The sequence below is a fragment of the Myripristis murdjan genome, chromosome 9, assembly GCF_902150065.1.
Source record: "Myripristis murdjan chromosome 9, fMyrMur1.1, whole genome shotgun sequence".
NCBI classification, from domain to species: domain Eukaryota; kingdom Metazoa; phylum Chordata; class Actinopteri; order Holocentriformes; family Holocentridae; genus Myripristis; species Myripristis murdjan.
The window spans coordinates 24626105-24647505 of record NC_043988.1 but is presented as its reverse complement, the minus strand read 5'-3'; the positions used below and the strand labels follow the sequence as shown (position 1 = coordinate 24647505).

The following is a 21401-nucleotide window of genomic DNA, read 5'->3' as shown; positions in this document are numbered from 1 at the left end:
AGCACCTTATAGCTGCTAAAAAAAAAAAAAAAAAAAAAAAAAAAAAAAAAAAAAAAAGATATAACATCAGTGTGACATCTGTGTAGCTGGAAATCAAAACACACAGGCAAGACTGCTATACTAAACAGTGTTTCTGAATGAATAATGAGACCGAGGAAACAAATAGGGTAATTCCATCTCAAATGTTAATTAATTAAGCCAGCTTAAGCGAGCCATTTTATGCAATAAATGTTATTCATCTCACTCCTTGGCTCAAACTGCACTAAACCAAGTGGCATGTCCACAAGAGCTGAGTGTTCTATTATTTTTATGTGGAGAAATGACCCAAATTGAAGCTGTTTCCATTTTATAGCGTACTCCTCAGCAGGTAAAGTTATCAGTATGATCCTTTGCGATTTAGTGTGTCGATGGTGGACACAGGTGAATTTGTAGTGCTTTTATTTTTATGTCATCTCATAGTATCGCGCGACAAAAAGCTTTTACTTTTGATTTAATGCCACCTTTATTCACATTGTATTTTATCGTCTACATGAATTGGGGTTACTGCAGGTCGTTGTGTTTCAATCCGGTGCTGGATGTAGCCTACAACCCCCCGAGCATCACCTGATGTGCTACCAATTCAAAGTGTATCGGTTTGAGCCATCACGGCTGCTGTAGGGGGAGGTAGACGTGCTGCTGGTTTGACGTGGAGTATTTCCGCAAGGATACGATGGAGTAGTAGCGTGTAGCTTCAAGCTAGCCCGTATTAACCTCAAACCGAGCCGGGATTTAGCGCTGAATCCCAGTTAGATCTGGGTTCACGTGGGTTGACAGACAACAGTCTTTCCTAGACTGATCCCTTTGTGTTCCCCCGCCTCCATTCAGCCACAACCATGATAAAAGCCATTCTAATATTCAACAACCACGGGAAACCGAGGCTTTCTAAATTCTACGAGCACTATGTAAGTAACATGTTTATAATTTATTTTATATATTTTTTTGTGTCCGTGTAGGGTTGTTTTGAGTTGATCAAATTCCAGTTATTCTCGATACGAGCTATTAATGATTTACAGCACAACGTAAAATTATTATAGGCTAAAAAATAAATCTCTGGTATTTCACAGTGGTGATTGTTAAGCTACTTTGCTTCATGTTTATTATGCAATAACCGGGTGGATAACCTCTCCCAGTGAGCATGCAGTATCGATAGAGAACATACTAAATTCTCACATTATTGCACATAGGACGCGGAGGGCTGGATGGGAGGCTGGGTGGACCGACTTTACCGCCTCAGTGATGCGGTGTTGTGTTTGCGAGTATCATTGATCCTGCAGTGTAAGATGTCAGTCTGAACCGTGCTGTCCGTTTAACTATGAATAATTGATCATGTGCGAGGCGAAGCTACACCAGCCACTGATACTTCCCGTCGAGACCATACGAGGTTTCCCCCCCCCAACCCGGCGTTTTTTTTTTTCACTCGCAGACCGCTGTTAAAGTGAGCTGTCATTACGGATACATTGTAGCGAGTTCACAATGTTTACGTCACATGACTTAATCACGCCCTTGTGATTGACTCGTGCTCGAGCCCTCGCTCCCACCACTTCTCCTAGAATTAACCATTTTGCCAGTAATTTAGACTTGGGCCTCACCTGACGTGGAAAAAGAGTGAACGAGTTAATGTTGCAAATGAGCGCTTATGTAATGTCCTGTCCTGGGCAAGCTGTGTTGGCTTGTTTTAGTAATTGGATTTATATCTCAAGGAGCCCGGCTCCCATATTAACATTTGTGCTGCAATAACGAGGTGACTCAGTCAGTTCTTGTCCCAAATAACCCATTCTCTACATCTAGAAACACAATGAGGAATAATACAGTGCAGCGTCGTGTTCTTTGTGTCCACATGCTATTTATTGAAATGGACACGGATGTATTTTCATTTCAGGAGGCTACGTGGAATTTGATTGGATTATAAGCAGGCCGTCCAGGCACCATCTGCAGGCTTTGCATTCATACCTGAGGTGTTGAGTTACAGGTTGCACGGTATAATATTCCACACAGGCTGCCCATTTTGAGAACATTTTTATTGTGTTGGAGTTGGGGTTAGTCTTGGATGGGGGTAGGGTCTCCACAGGTGTTTGGTGTTTACAGGTGAGAGTATGTGTTAGGAGCTTTGGAAATAAGAGGAGTCAGTGGAACATATCTGTGTGTGTGTGTGTGTGTGTGCGTGTGTGTGCGTGTGTGGGAGCGTTAAGGGAGAGGGAGAATTGAGTTTCAGAGCTGGAGAAGGTGGCCTATCAATTAGAACCGGCCTGGTGCCTCAGACTGTAGCGAAAGCATCTGTAAATAATAAGGGTCACATGTGGACAAGGAGAATGAGCAACATACTCAGTAATACACACTGACACACATATACACACACACACACACACACACACACACACCCTTAATTGATGATCTGCTGAGTCGACATAAATAAAAAGCTTGGAGAAAGGAACAGCTGTGGGGTTTGTCCTGCGATAGCGAAGCCTAAATTACTATGGGACGAGCCGGAGTTTCAGGCTCTGGAATCAGAATGTGGCTTGAACAATTTGTTCTGTCACACATACCATGCATTCATATGGTAGTGTGTGGACTGCTGTGTTTTATTAAACTCATAGCACAATGGAGAAGGGCAGACAACACCGACACTGAGGAAAAAGTGAAAATCTCACAAACATGTTAGTGTATTGTGAAAAACGAGTTGTATTTTTTTAGTCAGTCTCTCTGTCCTTGTATTATCTATTCTCTTATGTGGTGTGATGTTGCTAATTGTGTATCATTGTCAGTGTTACAAGTCCATTTCCCTTTGGGAGCACCCATGCTAAAAATAAGTGCACTTGCAGAACTAAAAGGTGCTTTGGATAAAAATTGTCCAGCAAACTGTTTTCGTAATGTCCTTCAAAATAAAACCGGGCAGAGCGGCGCCACTGCAGATGTGACTGAGCCAAAGTTTAAGGGAAGAATACATTGTCAAAACAAAGTGACATATTTTTTACTGATTGGCCCACAGGGGGACTCCATCAGTCAAGGGAATTACATGTTTAAACTGTTTTTTTAAACTTCTTTCTTTTGAATATTGTGATTTCCTACAAATTCTGGCACAGATAATCAAAACACTATATTTTAATGTTTCTTCCCCTGGGACTTCCCAGGAGAGAAGCACTTTGAATCCCAATTTGATGGCTAAGAAGTGGCACCGTATTGCCAGATATTTAGGGTCTAACTGTTGTGTTTTTGTGTTACAGCATCCGCAAACGCTGGCTTTTTTTACTCAGCTGGTTCCATGGGGGAGGTCACTTGACTGATCTAGCTCTTTATGCAGCTGCACACTTGACAGCATCCTTTTTCTTTGTACCCACTGACCTAGTATGGACCCTGAGCATTAACAGATTCATTAAAATACTCCATGTTGGATAAGTATAGATGAATACAAACTTTACAACTTACAACCACATGTTGCTTTTGATTGTTCTGCTCAGTTTGATAAGATTAAATTGAAAATCCCAAATCTTGTTTTTTCAGATGCTTTCTCTCGGATGTTTTCTATGCATTTCACCCTAAAACATGTTAACCCATGATTCCCTTAGCCAGGATTGTCAAGCTCAATCACTAAAAGATATTAAAAAATCATAACCAATTCAAGGGCCAAACAGCACCGATATTTATCAAATGCTTTAGACCCAAAGTGGTCATTCTTTTAATTAAAATATGTCCTTTGTAAAAATATTGATTCATATACAGGACAAAGGTTTATAAAAAAAAAACAAGAATATCTAAAACCCAACTGATGAGAGTGGAAAATGACATGAAGAGTCCACTGCATCTTTCCTTTATTTCTCACATACTGTATCTGCAAGCCTACCCTGAATTCTTTCAAATAACTAATAGTTTCATCACATGGAATCAGAAATAACGAGCTAACTGATATTTTGCTGAAGAGAAATCTACAGTCACTGCAAACTGTCCTGTAATGACTCCTAAGGTTATACTGTGTCATTACAGCCACATCAGCTCCACATGTGAGACAGACAGGTTTGTCCTTATTGCAACAAACAGGCACTCCACCTCCCACATGTCTTGAACACCTGTTTGCCACTTTTTGTTTTGACTTTGCTTTTGGCTGGCTTGCTAGTGAGCTTGCCAACTAATACCTGTCTTGATGCAAGCGATCCGCTGCACTGCTGATGAGCTCGTCGCGAGGAGGAGGGGGGAGGGCCACACAGGGGTTTTGTGGTGTTGATAGCGTGTGGCGTTGCAGTGCATGCTCAATAGAAAATCAAAAATCATCTCACGGATATAATTGTGCCAAAGAGCCCAATCTGGCCTGCGGGCCATGCGTTTGACACATGTGCCGTATGCCAAAAAATGTTTTATGTGTCCCAACAAGCGATCCTAGAGCAGTAGTATGATAGTTAGAGATTTTATAATACTGAGCTCTGGCTTTTAAGAGTGCCGTGGGAATATGGCTCCTTATCATTTTGAGAAATCTTGAGGTTTGAGTGCACCCTTTTAGTGATTGTTTGCCAGCAAGCCTAGAATATTGGAGGTTTTAAACACAATCTCATCAATCAGAAAAACAATCAGAAAAACCTGCCCCAGTTCAGTTTGCACAGTAGAATCATTGACTATGCAGCCATTGGGCATTTTCTTTAAGTGTGACAAGGGAGACGGTGTGAAGCCAAATAATGCTTTTCCTTTACACACTGAAAGGCTTGTGTGCCCTATTTCTTATAGAGATAAGGGGGAAAAAAGGTAAGCGAATCCAACAGTTTCCTTGCCCGGCCTCCTCTTTGCTAATAGTGATAAAATGTCTCACTGAATGCAATGAAGTGCATATTATTTTGCCTTCTTGTCTTTCTTTTAACAGTCTTTGTTCTCTTATTCATCCCTCAGAGTGAAGACACAGAGCAACAGATCATCAGGGAAACCTTTCACTTGGTCTCAAAAAGAGATGAGAACGTCTGTAATTTCCTTGAAGGTGGAATGTAAGTGTTGAGGTCTGTGTGCATTTGCTCGACCTGCTGCCGAATAAGCAAAAGGCTCTCCCTATTTGTAGATCAGTGTGTCTTGCCTCATCCAGGAGAGTCATTATTCTCTGATGTAACATCACAGGAAATAAGTTCACGCTATTCAAGGAAAGCTTAGAGGACTTTCTGAATGACGATCGTTACAGGGATTGTTTGATATTCATTCATCATTCATGAAGTTATCACTTATCATTTATCATTCATAAGTGAGGTCTCAGGTCTCTCTCTCTCTCTCTCTCTCTCTGTCTGTCTCTCTCTCTCACCACTTTTTCAGGAAATTGTCACATCAAGTGGAAATGTGGAAATGCACACTTTCTTATAAAATATTTTATAATTCATAGTGATTGCAGACATTATATTCTATTGCAGTGTCCAGCTGAGAATTTGAACAGTTCTAAAGTATCACAAGTGGCCTGTATATAAAACAATTACAAAAATCACTATTCACCATAGCTGATGTTCAGTGCATTTGGTCACTCACTGTTCCTGTTTCTCAAGCTGCCTGTTTGCATGTGCTTGTGTGTGTGTGTGTGTGTGTGTTCATGTGAGAGAGAGTGTGCACCACCTCTGTGGGAAAGAGCCCTCTGCAAAGGAAAATATGTGATAAGGCTGAGGCCAATGAGGTCTTTTCTGACCCTTTAATAGCCCGATGTTATTTCTGCTGGGCTTGCTGCCCCTGTTAGTGTATCTTGTGTCCTATCTTTACACTTGTTGACTCAGGACTGAAAACATCCACTTGTTTTTCATTGTATGTTTGTTTGTTGTCCTTGTCTTTAGTTTACCACATGGTAATTATGTCTTGTCCAGGTTAAAGTGCAGCATTGTGTGAGTTATAACTCTTTCAGGATGTATCTTCAAAGCAGAAAATGCCCCAGAACAATGGATTTATTTGTGTAAATGTGGACAGTAATTGTGTTGTAGAAAAAAATGACATATTTTTGTTGCATGTAATGTGTTTGAATACTCATGAATGGTTTTTGCTGTAATACTTAATACTTACTTCTGTTCTGTTTCCTGTGTTTTAGGTTGATCGGAGGATCAGACAACAAGCTGATCTACAGACACTACGCCACACTGTACTTTGTGTTTTGTGTGGACTCCTCAGAGAGTGAACTAGGAATTTTAGACTTAATCCAGGTAAAAGCCTGGGAAATCACAGTATCTATTACCGTGCTTGGCGAGGGACGTGGAGCACCTGTCTTTATTTATTCTGTTTTACAATCAATGGGGACTCTGTTTCATTCAGTTAATCCATCTTTTTACAGGTGTTTGTCGAAACGCTGGACAAATGCTTTGAGAATGTGTGTGAACTTGATTTAATTTTCCACGTAGACAAGGTAAGAAATAAAAAAATTTATATTCCCTTCCATTTACCGTGTTGTAATGTGACATATTATTACTCTGAGTGTTTTATCTGAAAATTTCCCTTTTGAGGTATCACAAACTGTTTGCATCATTCTTTGTGAGCCATTATAATGTCTTGCCTATCTGATCCCATATTTCATCTGACTTATTGTGGTGTCACAAATTCACTGTGGCGTACTTTCTTACTCTCTGATGCGTCACAGTTTGTTCTGCTTCCACAGTCATAATCTGTTTGGCTGAATGACGTCATAATCTGTGTCTGAATGGCAATACATATTTTGTAGTGTCACAAGCAGCTTAACAATTATATTCTATAAGCATATACGTTTTTGACATTCTGTCTGACTTGTTGCAAATGTAAATGTAAATAGCCTTTGGCCAAAATAGGGAGCTTCAGATATTGAATGATAATCATGTGTTCATGGTCAACATTATAGTTTCCTTCCCAGCGGAGTCATTTGTTCAGCGTGAGGCTAAAAAATAAACAACAATCACCTTCCTTTTTGCAGAAGCCATTCTGAAATAAATAGCAGGGTAAACACAAATTTACTGCCACTAATGACATTAATTAAGCTTCCATTCCATGTAGGTCTTATGCCCCATTCACGTGGTGCTGCATTTATTGTTTTTTTTTTGTTTTTGTTTTTGTTTTTGTTTTTTCCCAGTTTTATGGCAGGAAGTGCACCTGAAAACCTGTTAAATTGTACATTCAAGTCAGGCAAATCAAGATTCTACATGCAGCACAAAATAGTGTGCAGTTTTCTGTGAATGATAATAAGTTTGACCTGAAATTATCTCAGTTAGCCACAGCTTAAATTTTAAAACATAATCGTACATATATAATATATACACTTCCCAAATGGGTTGCTTTCTGCTATGGTTGTTATTGTGAACCAGTGAAAAACCCATTGGCTAAAGCTAGCTTTGTCATTAACTTAGCAAGCTAATGACAGTAGTGTTTCTGCGTCAAACATGAATGCAACTGGATTTTTTGTGGCTCCCATTTCTGACTGTGCAAAGTCAGAAATCCATCCCATGAATCCAACAAGGATCTGAACGCGGCGGAACAGACCCAGAGCCCTGCTATTGTGCATGTAACACCTGTGTTCACCCTGCTATTTCATTTCGAAATGGTTGCCGCGAAAAAGTCAAGTTGAATTAATAAAACTTGAGGCATACACTGATGCTACCAGATGTTTGATGCAGGCTTTTTGGTATTTTCAACTCAAATTTCAAGCCTGGCTCTGGTCACAACATACCTCAGTGTGCTCTGTTTTTCAAAATAATGTCAGCTTGCACGAAGAATGAATGGCTGAATTCTGTTAGCGTATGCATCACGTCTTCATTGGCAGGTCCACAACATTCTGGCAGAGATGGTGATGGGCGGCATGGTCCTGGAGACCAACATGAACGAAATCATCACGCAGGTGGACGCGCAGAACAAGATGGAGAAGTCTGAGGTAAGCGTGACCCTGCTCGTCCGCTGTACGTATGACCTGACTGTACCTTACCCCTCAAGGTATTGTATACAGTATGCAGGCATGTGTGTATGCTGCACCCTGCATGCTACTCTTCAGTGCCCTTGTGGATGCTCCTTACCTACTCTTGAGTGTTTGTGCTCTTCTTTGGCCTTTCCTCTTGCTACTGCACTGCTCTCAACAAAGATCAAGACTCAACATATGCTCTCTTGTATTCGTTGATGTGAATAAAATACCAAAGTCATCACTTTTGTCCTTACTACGGTTAATTTTTACCATTGTCTTATGCATCTCAGGAATCTTTGATCATGAAAACTCTCAATCACCATCTTATATTTGATATGTTGTCCATCCAAATTTGGCGAATTCGAGAGGGGGTTGTAGGTTGCATTTTTCTGTGCTTGTTATTCCTAGAGGAGAATGTGAACTCAGTAAGCCCTTCATGTTTGAGTAAATGCTTTCCACGTGTGTTTTCTAAGATCTGTAAGTCAATTTTTTTTTAATATAGACCATGCAGTAGATTTTTGCTCTAAGCAAGGACACGGCTTTGCTTTCCATACAGCTTCTGCTAGTAAATAAACATTATTCATGTAGCTATTGGAACATGTTGGCATAAGTTCATCCGTGACTGTATACCACTGTTACAGCCAGAGACAATTTCATGAAATCATTTCTATTTTGCATAATGTGCATTTCAGTCTATGGTACCATAAGACTTAACTGCAGTATTTTTTGTATTTATCTTTGAGTTTACTGTTAATATTACACATTAGCAGTCCTAAGCTATGTCCCTAGTTTGATGATGACAAACAAATCATACACTGTTAAAAAGATACAATACATTTATTTGGAGGGATAAATTTCATTTGGCAATAAGTAGTCTAGAGAGAGAAGTCTTAAAGTTGCATTTATACATTTTTACATGGTTGTTTTACTGTATATGGTTTACATGATGACAAAGTGAAAGGTCGAATGATGAGAATAATTGGGTTTCTAACTGGCTGACACTATAAGGAATGCATCTAATCAGTTGTGTGCTCTAATGTTTATAGAAATTACAAATTGCAGAGTCGTGGGGCAGTAATTAACAGCATACAATTTTTGAATAATTTGAGCTGCATTGTGTGATTTTTTTTTTTTAACCAAACAGAATCTCCTTTTTTGACCGATGTTGTGTAAGCAGTCTTTTACTGTTCAACAATCATCAGAACTGCTCTGCCTCTTCCCTCTTGGACCTACCCTAGACTGCAGTGTCTGATTTTCATCACGGTGATGGTAATTCCAAATGACATTGTCCATTTATAGGGCAATACCTGGGGAACAAAGAATGCTAAATATAGCTTTTCTTCCCAATTGGCAAGGGCTGATTAAGTGGCATTTGTTTTTTCTTTGAGCCGATGTGTCTTCTGAAACACCTTTTTTTGCTAAAATTGTTGGAAAAGTTTCCAGTCACTTGTTATTTTATAGATGCGGTCTATGATTGGTCCTATCACTATTTCTGTGGAGATAAACTGTAATTACTTTGATCTGCTTTAACATTCCTCATTCCTCTCTTTTTCCTGACCCTTTCTAGTTCTTTCCATTCTTCTCTCTCTTTACAGACTTTTATCTTTCAGTCTACCAGGCAGGACAGGTAGACACAGGTACTGCCAAAATTTACAAACAAGTACTGTAACTTTAACTGGAGTTTACACCCCTCGAGTCTTTCCATATGGCCCTCCATGTAAAAGCAAACTGACCTCACTAACATAGGAATCTTTCACGGCAGACCCAAAAATGTAGCCGTTTGTCCTTAATTCACCGTAGCCGACACTGCTTCAGTGTTGTGTAGCACAATGAGATGAAAGACTTGAAAGCAACATGTGTGACACAAGGTTCTGCCTACAGAGACGTCTCATAGCAGTTTGGCAGAAGATGAAAGTGCCAGCCTCACACCTTGCAAGGTTACATCCTACACATTGTTAGTCAGCCTTCTGTTGCTTTGGTTTTTTCTTTTCTTTTCTTTTCTTTTTTTTTTTTTTTTTTTTTTTTTTTGGATTTCCCGTCACCCTGTTACACTTTGGACTTTTGTGCACTGCAGTTGACTGCTTGAAAACACACATTTTGCAAACATTTTCATAATTTTAGAAGTTTTTCCTTGTGTGGGAGGCCCCTTTATTTTGCTTGGCTGCTCACTGAAAATGGCAGCTGCATAACAATGCTGTGGCATATCAGATATACATGGAGAATGTCTAAATTCACATGCATATAGCTTTGACAGCATCAAGATTTCTCTGTCCTGAAATGGTCCCACATTTGAACCACCAATACTTGTGCTGGAACCAAGCATCAAAACCTTCCAGACTGCAGTCCTCGGGCTCTCGTGCTCTGCTGTGGCTCTCAGACACGGGATGGTGCCCTGCTCGCTTTTTTGAAAAAGCCTATAGACATTGCTTTAGATAGGGAACCAAAGCATGGCCATGTGTTACACAACTGGTATGATCAGCATGTGACCAGAAACCCACTGCACTGGACTTGAAACAGTAGGTTCTCCTGGTTACATGCTTTTTAAAGAAAAAAAATCTTTAGTCTGACACCTGAATCCTGAGCCCATGTGCTGGATCAGCTAACACAACGGTTGTCTTTCCTCCTAACCTGAATCTCCTTGATACTTGGCATTGAGAGGAATGCCCAAAAGACAAACGGTCCATTGATAGAACCTTGTGAAAATAATTTAAGTGGATAAATGTACATTCCGGACTATTCTGTGTCACCAGAATGTTGAGGCGCTTATTCATTTGAATGTGATTCACACTTTCTTCTAGAAAACCTGGGCAATGGCCATGCAGCTCCCTGCTTTAGACTAGTTGTCATTTTTGGGTCTGTCTGCTAAAGATTCTGTTGGGGGATCTCTAACCTCAGTGATTCTCAAATGTCTCTTTATATTTTAGGCCAAAAAGTAAATCATTGAATGACTCCAGATTTTTTTTTTTTTTTTTTTTTTTTTTTTTTGTTAATTGTCACAGAAAACCACATTACCCAGAGGGTGTTAGTGGTATTATTTATTGCTTACACAATTTCACATTGAGATTCATTGTGTTAGAGTGAGTTGCCTCCTCTTTCCCTGAGAATAGATCTCCCCGTTCTAGCCCAGTCCTAGGCTTACAATCCATGTCATTAGTAGTTAACACCATAGGCATCTGCAAAACAAAGAGTATTTAGACAGTCAAATGATACAACTATAGTTAAATGTTGTCTTTCTTTGTAAGTGTTAGTTCCAGTAGTAGTGAGTAAAGTCAACCCACAAGAGGTATCCCTAACGTTGTAATTTCTATGGCATTTGGGCCTAAATTGAAACACTTACTGCTCATTTTGGGGAAGAATGTTTTTGAAATTCAACACAAACACTCTATGCCTATCTATCTATCTAAAACATCATTCCCTTTCCATATCCAAATCCATTTTTCTGCTTTACCCAATTCTCTCCTTGCATTTTTACCCTTATCGGTCCTCAAGAGTCCGGTGGGTCCACTTTCCGAGCAATGCTGCCTATTCCCATTGATAAATGTCCAATACTGCTGATTACTTAACAAATAATGAATGACGTAGAATGACCTCACAGTTGATTCATAATTGGCTCTGGTTGTGATATAAATCATTATAGAACCAAATAATGCATGTGCATATGAAGCTACAAAGGCATCTGAATGTACATTTGCACATGTTGTCTGTCTGAGTAGCTGTCAGTGCTTTTGCATTTTGTCAGTAGTTGACTGTTGTTTGTTCAGTCTCACGTTTAGCACTGTGTCGTGTGTGTGTGTGTACGTCTGTCCGATGTTGTCTTGTGTGGGCTGTGATGTTCTGTCATGTGCAGCATTAATTTTTTTAATTACTGGTGTTACTCTTATCAACCTTGCTTGTGTGTGTTTTGTGTGTGTTTTGTGTGTGTGTGTGTGTGTGTGTGTGTGTGTGTGTGTGTAGGCTGGTATCGCAGGAGCACCTGCTCGTGCCGTTTCAGCTGTTAAGAACATGAATCTCCCAGAAATGCCCAGAAACATCAACATTGGTGACATCAGCATAAAAGTGCCAAACTTACCCTCCTTCAAATAGTGGCAGCAAGATCCTCAGCCTGCAGACGTCAGCCAGTGTTTACCGTGATGCAATCTGTTTACCAAAACCTCAAAAAACAAGTTTTATCAAAAGCATAACTCTTGAAGGTACTCTGTGAATTAAAACTCCTCCTTTGGCGTTATCTCTTTGATTTTCCTGTTATGAAATGAATGTGTTTTATGTGGCTTTTTCTGTTTGAGAGAAAAGTGAAGTATTTATTTAGCAGTGGTACATTCCCTCTGCCTTTCTGGAGGCCTGCCCTTATATTCAGCTGCTACAGTGCAGACCTGGATCAGTTTTTAATTGAAATGTTTTCACTTTATTTGTGTTTACTTTAGCCTGTCTGAAGAGAAAGATTGGCAGGCAATGAAGATTTGGGACAGCCTGGCTTGACTGTGCCAGACTAGAGCCATCAGTCAGTCAGTGGTGGCATGTAAATGCAGTCATTTCAAATAGCAAATTGGAACAGGTCTGCCACAGTATTGGAAAACTATACAGATGGTTTGCAAACTCAATACAAATGACAAATATTGTTATATTGCAAATATGCTGTATGATGACAATAATATATATGCTGAAATTGTATTTTTTCCTTAGTCTTATCTGTATGCAAAAAACTATTTTAAATATATCTTGTCTTAACAAATAATTTTCTTTTCAGTTTTCTGTGCATGATTTTTTTTGTCTCTCCTTTTGCAACACAATAAACTGTTCAATCTGAATGCGTGTTCATTTCTCATTGTGAGTTTATGATATTTTACTGTATAACTTAACACATGGATCTTTTCATGTGCATGTAACAGCAGGTTTGGGCCTAATATTAATCCATGTCACATTAGAGGAGCAGTGTGAACAGTGGGCCAAAGCAAACAGTAGCCTACTGTGCTATGATTTGCTCCGAGTGTCAAGGATTTCTATTAACACTTCATAAAGAAAGTAAGCCTGGCTGAATAATATGTACCTACATTAGAGAATGTGTAGGACTACCTACTCCAGTATAAAAGTTTATACTTAATTGTTTTTTAAGATCCCCAGGGGTTGCTGAGTCAGCCATCCAGTGCACTGTTGCTCATGGTGGGTGTTAACTGTATTGTTCATGGTGTGAAAACACAAAGGATCAAATATAATATAAAGTCAAACATATCTGATTAACCTTCCACAGAAACAATCCAGCAACAGACTATTGTAAAGCAGTGGTTCCCAAACTGTGGTCCAGGGACCATCGGGGGTCCTTATGAGGGTTGCAGGAGGTCTGCAGCAAAAGAAGTATAAGGATTATTTCAGTTTTATGATATTCCCCAGATGTTAGAACACCAAGGGACTGTTTTGATTATTACTTACGGTGATCATCTTTTGATCATAGTTTTACTGCACCAGTTTTTCCTTTATTTCCCCACCTGATAACAGTAATCTCCACAGAGGAGTCCTTGTGGCAAAATCCTTTTAAATGGGGTCACTGGGCACTTGTGTACTTAGTTTGGAGTCCTTGACATGAAAGGTTTGAGAACCTCTCTATATATGACACAGTTACCCTCAAGTTCCACCCGCTCTGTTTGTCCCTCGTCCACGCCGTAGTGACAGATGCACAAGACCTATTTACAGAATCGTTATGCGCAGCTTTTGCGCAAACACCCCGGCAGGCTATCCTCTGCGACATTCAAGTCAGCGGTTTATATAGTTATTGCATATATTATTTCGTCTAAACACTTCCAGATATACATTTTAACTCTTTTTTTTGCGCACTATATTGTATTTTATATAGTCTGGGTTTTGAGCTTGGGTATGAGCGTATTATTGCGCAGCCTTGACTGTCACGTGCATCGTCTTGTGACAACAGGAAGAGAGAAGTGACAGCAGTGTTGTGATGCTACTCTGACTAATTCAGTCTCTTAATTGTCTATCTGTTTAGTACAAAGGCTGACATGGCCTCTATTATTAAAGAAACTCAAAGGTAGGCTGATGCGTAGGGTATATTTTTAAGTCTTAAATAAAAACATAAATCTTGTACGAGCTTTCACTGAGGCCATCTTGCTAGCTAGTAACGGTTATCCATAAAAGATAACCGTTTTTGTCATTTGTTGCATCAACATTTAGCCTATTTTAGCTCTTATTAAACTGTATCTCCTTCGGGTTTTCCTTCTCTGTGAGTTGTGACCCACGTTTTGCCCAGCCTTGGTGTGTGAAATCTGCTTTATGTGTGCGGTGTTACTCTGTTGAAGCGTGTCGTTCACACTAATGCTTAATCCACAACAGCATAAAAGAGGCGGTGACTTTCATCAACGCTATTGACGTGAACAAGTTCTCCAGACTGATCTCCCGCATCATCCAGAAGCTCCATCTGAAGGTACAGTGCAATGTGTCTGCATCAAATCAAAGAGGTTCCTCAACATGAGCTGCAGCAGGCTTAGCTGTGCATACATAATGAGCTGATCACATCCGTCTGGTTACACAGGACCATAAGGTGCCACTCATTCATACCCGTCCAAGTTGTGTGTTCATTTAGTTTAGTGAGTGAGGAATGACTTTGATGTCTGCCTCTAGTGTACCTTCTTGTCCCATTTATTATGGATCCGCTGCTACCTGGCTAAAATGAAGCATCAGCAGCAGAGATTTTACTCAGGATCAATACTTGATACCAAAAGCATTGAGCAAAATGTCAGTAAAATGTCCAATATCAATTATTTTTTATAATGACACCAAATAATCCATGCCCTCACTCACTGTTCAGTGAAGGCAGTAAATCTGATTGGCACTTGGTATTGAAAGACAGATAATGAAAGTTTTGTTCCCAGTATTGTTAATGACCTTGAAAAGCCTTTTATTTTGAATTTTGCATTGCTCTTTGTCTTTGTTACTGACTTAGTCCACCGAGTTGAGCACTGTTTGCTGCACTTTTTTTTTCTCTTTTGAAGAAAACACTTTATAACCTCATTTACATAGCCTGGCGATTCACTGAGATCTCTCATATAGCCTGGCAGCCTATTTGTGATGTTTGATATTTTTGAGATGTTCTTTAACCCGCCACTTTGCCACTGTCATGAAAGTGGCTAGTACTGCTGTTGTCTATTTCTGATCTTGTTAGAGTCAGACAGTTAAATTTCATTGATTATATTGCTAGTTCTTACTAGTGCTCCTGCCAAAATACCATAACTCCATCGCTGATATATTTTCTAGTTTGGGAACTATTCATTGTTGGTCTACCTCAAAGCCACTGAATGGTTTATTTTCATGAGTGCATGACATATTCTTCAAGTATTAATTGTTGAAAAAAATACCTTTTACAAAAATCCCAAAATGACAATGATGTGTTTTTTTTTTTTCATAGGGAGAACGTACATTCAGTGAAGAGGAGGAGCAAAAACTGCAGGCTGCCCTGTCATTGGACAAACAGGCTCTCAATCTCGTCCTGGAAACTGCTGCGTTCATTTTAGAGCAGGTGTGTGTGAGAGAGTGATTCATTTGAGTGGTTTAGGTGGTGATGTTGTCAGTCTTTGGCATGTATGTAGCAGTACACTCAGTACTGAACCATAAAAAGGACTCAACATTAGGCCACTGGATCTCATGGAATAGCCCTCATAAACCAAAAGGCTCTATATAAATTAGTTCAAAAGCTTTAGACATGGAAAAGAAAGAAAAATATAACAGCTTTTACATTTCCATCAAAAACAGCATAAACAATCAGATAGGGTGTTTAATAGAGCATTGGTGCCTGTTGATCCGGATCACATAGTGAGCCTGGTTCTCCAGCAGGGGCCACTGTTGTATTGTATAGTGTGAGTGTGTGTGAGTGAAAGTACTGTGTCACTGCTGTGTTCAGTCTTATTAAGGGCAGAATGTTGCTGCCAAAGAAGTGGCTGTTAGTGCTGCTAGCATCATTGTCACCTGGATAACATGGCTGACCACTATGACCACTGTACCTTCATGTGTACCTTCTCCTCTGCTCTCCTCTCCTCTTCTCTCCTCCTTTCTCTTCTCCTTTCCCCTCCTCTACTCCAGGCAGTGTATCATAATGTGAAGCCAGCGTCTCTCCAACAGCAGCTAGAGGCGGTCCATTTGAACCCAGACAAGGCTGAAGTGTTTACTCAAACCTGGGCCACTGCTGGCCCTGAGCTGGTGGAGAGGCTCAAGCAGAGCATCTTTGCTCTGAAGAAGGTAAGGCTGATGAGCACAATGACCCACCTTGCTCCACCTAGAGTTATTTCTCAAACATTATGGAAAGCTACTAGGATGCAGATGACAGCTTTGAGTCATTAACAGGAAAGTTTGTATTGCTGATCAAATTCCTCAGGAATTAAACATCATTTTTTGCCAGGTGCTGTAGTTGAATGGTTGAATGAATGGCATTTGAACTCTTGATTTTCAAAAATCATTTACCAGCCAGTTTTGCGCTCAGACTTTGAGTATGAAATGTATAGAATGTACAGTTTAGTCCAGCCAATTGTCCTTTAAAATAATTGGTGAGCAGTTGGTCTTAATGCAGATATGTAACTAAATACTTTGGTAAACATGAGTCACATTATGCTAGAGTTCTTGTTGTTGCTGTCATACCCACAGAGGTGTTTTGTGTCTTTGTTCTGTCTTAATAATATCAAGTCATATTTCTCTCCCCGGTACTGTTGCACAAGACAGTGGAGGTGAGAATCACTTCACAGTATGATGCTGCAGGATGCTGAAGCTCTGTGCACAGTGAGATATCAGGATGTTTAAATGAAATTACTAAGATAAATATAACTATATCATATAAAATTAATTAAACATAATTAATTAATAAATACGAGTAATAATAATAATGATAATGAACACCACCAAAATAATACCTTTCAATTCATAAATCTCTTTAGTGAACTATTTTTTGAATTTGGGATTAAGATTTTTAGAAATTCCATTCACATGACCTCTCTCCATATCAAAACTTTGCAAGTTTACAGTCTTAGAGCTCTCTCAGCCTCACATATCGTAAGAGCAGAGCTGATAATAAAATATAGAAAGCTCTTTTATATCACAAAAAGGCACAACTTACTGTGCTGCAGAGCAAGAAGCTCAGCAGCCAAACTGAACAAGGACTATCATAATGCCAACAATCAGACACTAGCCCATGTAAGGCAATATAAACAAATTGGTGGGTTCTCAGCAAGGCCCAGTAACATGACTGACCTGTGATAACTGATGACTATATCTTCAGTCATGAACCAAGGCCATTAGCTAATAGTTAAGTAAGGGCAGTTGAACAGAACCACTATAAAATATTCATCCAAACCATAGATTTTATAGCATGCTCGTAAATTAAAATGAAGTAGCAATAGTTGGCATCGATGTATTGATAATGTGTCACAGGAAAGGAAATATTTGATACCATGCTGCATTGATTTTTCTCCCTCCCTACCTAGTATTGTTTGTCACCTCTGCAACTAAAGGCATGGTGGGTCTATAATAGAGAATGACAGCCACTGCTGTGGGGAAAAGTCAAGTCACACAAGACACTGTATATGACCAACATATATGATTGCTCACCCAGTTTTTTTTTAACATTAATGGAGGGGAAGGCTTTTTATTTTTTAGTCAGCTCTATTAAGTCCTCTTTAAAAAGCAATCCCATTTAAATATAGGGTTCTTTTAGAGGACCCTGCAAAAATACTCTTGCAAAAACTCAAAAAAATCTCAGCAAGTAGTAAGTAATAAGAAAAACAAAAAAACACACTGTACAGATTCAGGGATACCAGTAAATCCACTTATAGTCGACATCTGATGTCATGTGGCAGCTGGATGGGGTTGCTCTTTAGAGTCCAATTGTTGAAAATCCTTGTGAAGGATTAAAACAACAAGGCTAGTTTGCCAGCACTTGAAAGTGATTTGGACACTGTACAGCTTAAACAAACCTGTTGGGTATTATTAGTAACAACTGTTTTTATTGGGGCTGTTGCTGCTGCAGCTGTTTCTCGCAGCTTTCACATCTAAATCACTCTGCTATACTTGTCTTTTTGCTTCTTTGTCCTTTTTTAATAAGTACAGAATCAGACATAATTAGAGAAAGGTCTGCTAATAAATATGAAAATAAATTAAGCTGCAATCAACAATTAGCAGGTTACCACAGCATGACCAAAATGCACTGTCCCTGATTGAGCTGTGAGGCAGTGTTGACTTTTCACAGCATTTAAGTTGAAAATGGCTGTGCTCCTTCAAATCTAAAAGTATCAATATGTGGCTTACCAGATATTTTTAATGATGTTTCTGACTAGTTTAAATTGGATTGATTTTTACTTTTTATTATTTTATAGTTGGCCCTCTTTATGGAAATTAAAACGTTTTCCATTAAAGGAACAGCAAAAAACTTCACACATCTATTCCTCAGGCAGGTGCGTCGGAAAAGGACAAAACAGTCCAAAGTAATTGAAGGATAAATTCCCACACACTGGCCAACTTCCAGAATAAAGAGTTTATTGCGACGTTTTGGTCATAGACCTTTTTCAAGCCTTTAAAGTAACAGCAAATAACAGCAAAAGATTTATAGCGAACATCATAAGCCCTGGAGACAAAATATTGAGTAGATAACTCTATATGCATATCTGTACCAAGTTTGTCACCTCTACAACTAAAGGCATGGTGGGTTTGAGCCTCAGACTTTGAGGACCTATTATAGTGCCCCCTAGGAACCAATCAATACACACCTTGTGGAACGAAACTTGAATGTTGAGTGTAAAACTATATTTCAGTCACCCATCTTGATGATTGTTAATAATATACAAAATTTCAGAAGATATGTTGTAACACTTTTATCCACTTTTATCATCTAGATCTTGATGACTTACTAATCCTTATGGAATATCTCCCTGGACTAGCTATTATGTTGCTACTGTAAACTAACAAATGCAAAAAAAACAAACAAACAAACAAGGAATACATATCTAAACTGAGAATAAATGGATAGATAAATAAGTAGTATCTGCATTTGTTTATTTCCCTGTTCTGTATTTCTTCCCACTCTCATAATGAGGCTGTGTCAATCACATACATGCAAGTGGTGTTTCACACAACTGTGTGGTGTTTCATACAACTTCTGTGCATTGCTCAACTGGATTTGCCTCATACTTGTCTAAACAACTTTGCAACAAGCTTAAAGTCTCTCTTCATCGGTGACATAACTTCACAGTTAGCCAATAAGTGGGCCAGTTCCAAGAAGATTGACCCAGCCAATTGCTGTGATTATTGTTGTGGTTTCTGGAGAATTAAGACATTTTGTTACCACTACAGAGGATAACAATGTTTCCCCTCATTACTGGTTATTTCTTGTAGTCAGTGTACCCCTAGCTTAATAGCTGTGCCTGAGTGTGACGTCAGTGCACTGAAAAATCTTAATAAATAGCATATTATGAAGCAGGAACGCAGAAACAAGTGAGTTTTGAAATCTGAATTAAGAAATGTGCTATTTAGTCTTGAATATGTATTGTTTTACTACAAAGTGATTTCAAATTAATTAATTGAATTATTTTCACTTCGACTTTAGAGCAACATTTCTTGCCAGTGTGGATGTTGTTGTGACTGATGTGACACAGCCCCTCCCCGAGGAGTCAGACTCTTCACACCTGTCTTCTAATGCTGTGGAAGCATGTAGAGCCTAGAAGTTACACTTGGTTTATTATTATGGCCTCTCTCTGCATCATAAAACACTAAACTGCCCTTCCTCGGCCCAGTGCTGCTAATCTATCACACTGCTACAGCTGACTGGTGAAGTATCACTCGGTAAATCAGCCAGACAGTCTGTGTATTGGTAAGGATGGTTAGAGGAGACAAAACAAGGTTTTTGGCTGATTTTAGCATCAAATTGGCCTTGCCCTTCAGTTTTAGTCGTTAGAGTTGAATGTGACACCTTCTTTTTCTTGGAAATTACATGGAAATTGGCAAACTGAAAATAAATTTTTGATAAATTTTCTTCAAATCTTGTAGCTTGTGCTCAGTCAGTTAGTTAGGTCTAGTGTAAGGCCAGCCAGGTTGTGACATCGTTAGAGCAGATCGGTGTCAAGAATACTTTGACAGGTCTGGCCTAACGGGATCAAAGCCGGGCCTTGTTGCATATTGCATTGCCTCATTTTGAGTCATTCATTCATTTTCAAGTTTGCTCAAGTTCGAGTTTATTTAAAGCCTAATATCACTGTTTTCAAAGGGCTTTACATGCCCACAAGTTTATAACAAACAGCATGACACCCCCCGACGTAATGCTCATAGTGGGAAAAAGGACAACAACAAAAAACATTCATCCATTTATTCAGTGTGTCAGTCATTCAGAGGGCCTGCAGACAAATTGTCACACTTCCATTCATTATTATTATGGGCAATTTAGTGTCTCACACAGCCTCCTGACTTGTGTGTTGTTAGAGAATATTTTAGGGAGCTAGAGTAGCTGGAAGAAGTCACACAATCACAGAAATACAATATACAGAAAGGAGCCAGGGCTGGGAATTAAATCTGAGTCCCTCTTACTGTGCAGCAGCAGTGCTAACCACTAACCACAGTGGTGCCCCGCTCTGAATCTTGAAGTTGTGTATTGATTGTGTGTCTGCACAGGCCTGGCTGTGTATTTGTATGCTGTGTGTGTCTGTGTGTTCCAGCTGGAGTATGTCGGCTGGCAGTTGAACCTGCAGATGGCCCAGTCCAGCCAAGCCAAACTGAAGGCTCCCAGTGCCGTCCTGCAACTGGGGCTCCGCAAGGAAGACTCTGAGGTGTGAACACACACACCAACAAACACAACGAGTAATAATAAGAATAATAGACACACACACATACACACACACACACACACACACACACACACTGTCATCTGTCAACACAATGTAAAAGACTGTATTTGTCTCGCTTCATCACTTTCTTTCACACATACACATATCTACACACACAAGCGGAAAACACATACACATATGGTATTTCTTACTGATTCTAATTAGAGAACAGTTCAGTGTTTATACCTCCTTCAGGAACCTCTTTGTCCTTCATCCAATCCAAACTTCTTTTGTCAATAGATCCTAATCCCACTGTTGTGTCTGTTTGACCCTGAGGTACATTTGAGTCCACAGCAACTGTGGAGTGTTAAGACCAGAGACCAGGGAGCTTGTTATCCCAAACCTCCAGGGTCTCTGTATTCTCTTTAGAGGCTTACACTGTAGCTGGGATTGGACAATTTGTGCATTTATAAAGGGCTTATGTTGTGGCTAGCACTGCACTGAGTCCCTTTATGCAAATTTTGTAGCCCTTATGTTCCCATTTATGTACATAAAGACCTTATTGATCTCATTAGTTACTGTGTCATATTAATACTCTTGTTGTGATTTAAATATTTTTATTAGTATGAGTAGTAATAGTAGCAGCAGTAGTAGAAATTGTTGACATAGTAGTATTTAAATTAAAACAGATGTATAAAAGACATGTAAACATAACA

The 21401-nt window shown here is 39.4% G+C and overlaps 2 protein-coding genes across 4 annotated transcripts in view; both read left to right on the top strand.

The window, feature by feature from the left end:
* Positions 1-647: 647 nt before the first annotated feature.
* Positions 648-12696, top strand: ap3s1 (adaptor related protein complex 3 subunit sigma 1). Of its 2 annotated transcripts, XM_030060308.1 has the most exons (7): positions 648-941; positions 4909-5000; positions 6068-6179; positions 6308-6379; positions 7760-7867; positions 9487-9528; positions 11846-11956. In XM_030060308.1, the coding sequence occupies exons 1-6, from the start codon at positions 873-875 to the stop codon at positions 9520-9522; spliced, it is 489 nt and encodes a 162-aa protein (XP_029916168.1). In that variant the 5' UTR covers positions 648-872; the 3' UTR covers positions 9523-9528; positions 11846-11956. The 2 variants fall into 2 exon arrangements, with proteins under 2 accessions (XP_029916168.1, XP_029916167.1); XM_030060307.1 differs by lacking the exon at positions 9487-9528 and having other exon boundaries at positions 651-941; positions 11846-12696.
* Positions 12697-13655: 959 nt separating this feature from the next.
* Positions 13656-21401, top strand: part of commd10 (COMM domain containing 10) — a 57830-nt gene continuing 50084 nt past the window's right edge. The window contains exons 1-5 of one of the 2 annotated variants that reach the window (XM_030061100.1): positions 13656-13925; positions 14228-14318; positions 15300-15410; positions 15971-16126; positions 20578-20688. In XM_030061100.1, coding sequence (XP_029916960.1) covers positions 13897-13925; positions 14228-14318; positions 15300-15410; positions 15971-16126; positions 20578-20688 — 498 coding nt within the window. In that variant the 5' untranslated portion in view covers positions 13656-13896. The remainder of the gene's footprint in view (positions 13926-14227; positions 14319-15299; positions 15411-15970; positions 16127-20577; positions 20689-21401) is intronic. The other variant, XM_030061099.1, reaches the window with a different exon arrangement.

Bases quoted from the DNA above. Each gene is read 5' to 3' on its own strand.
- ap3s1 (XM_030060307.1), top strand. From the start codon at position 873: ATGATAAAAGCCATTCTAATATTCAACAACCACGGGAAACCGAGGCTT. The intron at 6,180-6,307 runs GTAAAAGCCTGG...ATCTTTTTACAG, and splicing joins GAATTTTAGACTTAATCCAG to GTGTTTGTCGAAACGCTGGA. The intron at 7,868-11,845 runs GTAAGCGTGACC...GTGTGTGTGTAG, and splicing joins ACAAGATGGAGAAGTCTGAG to GCTGGTATCGCAGGAGCACC.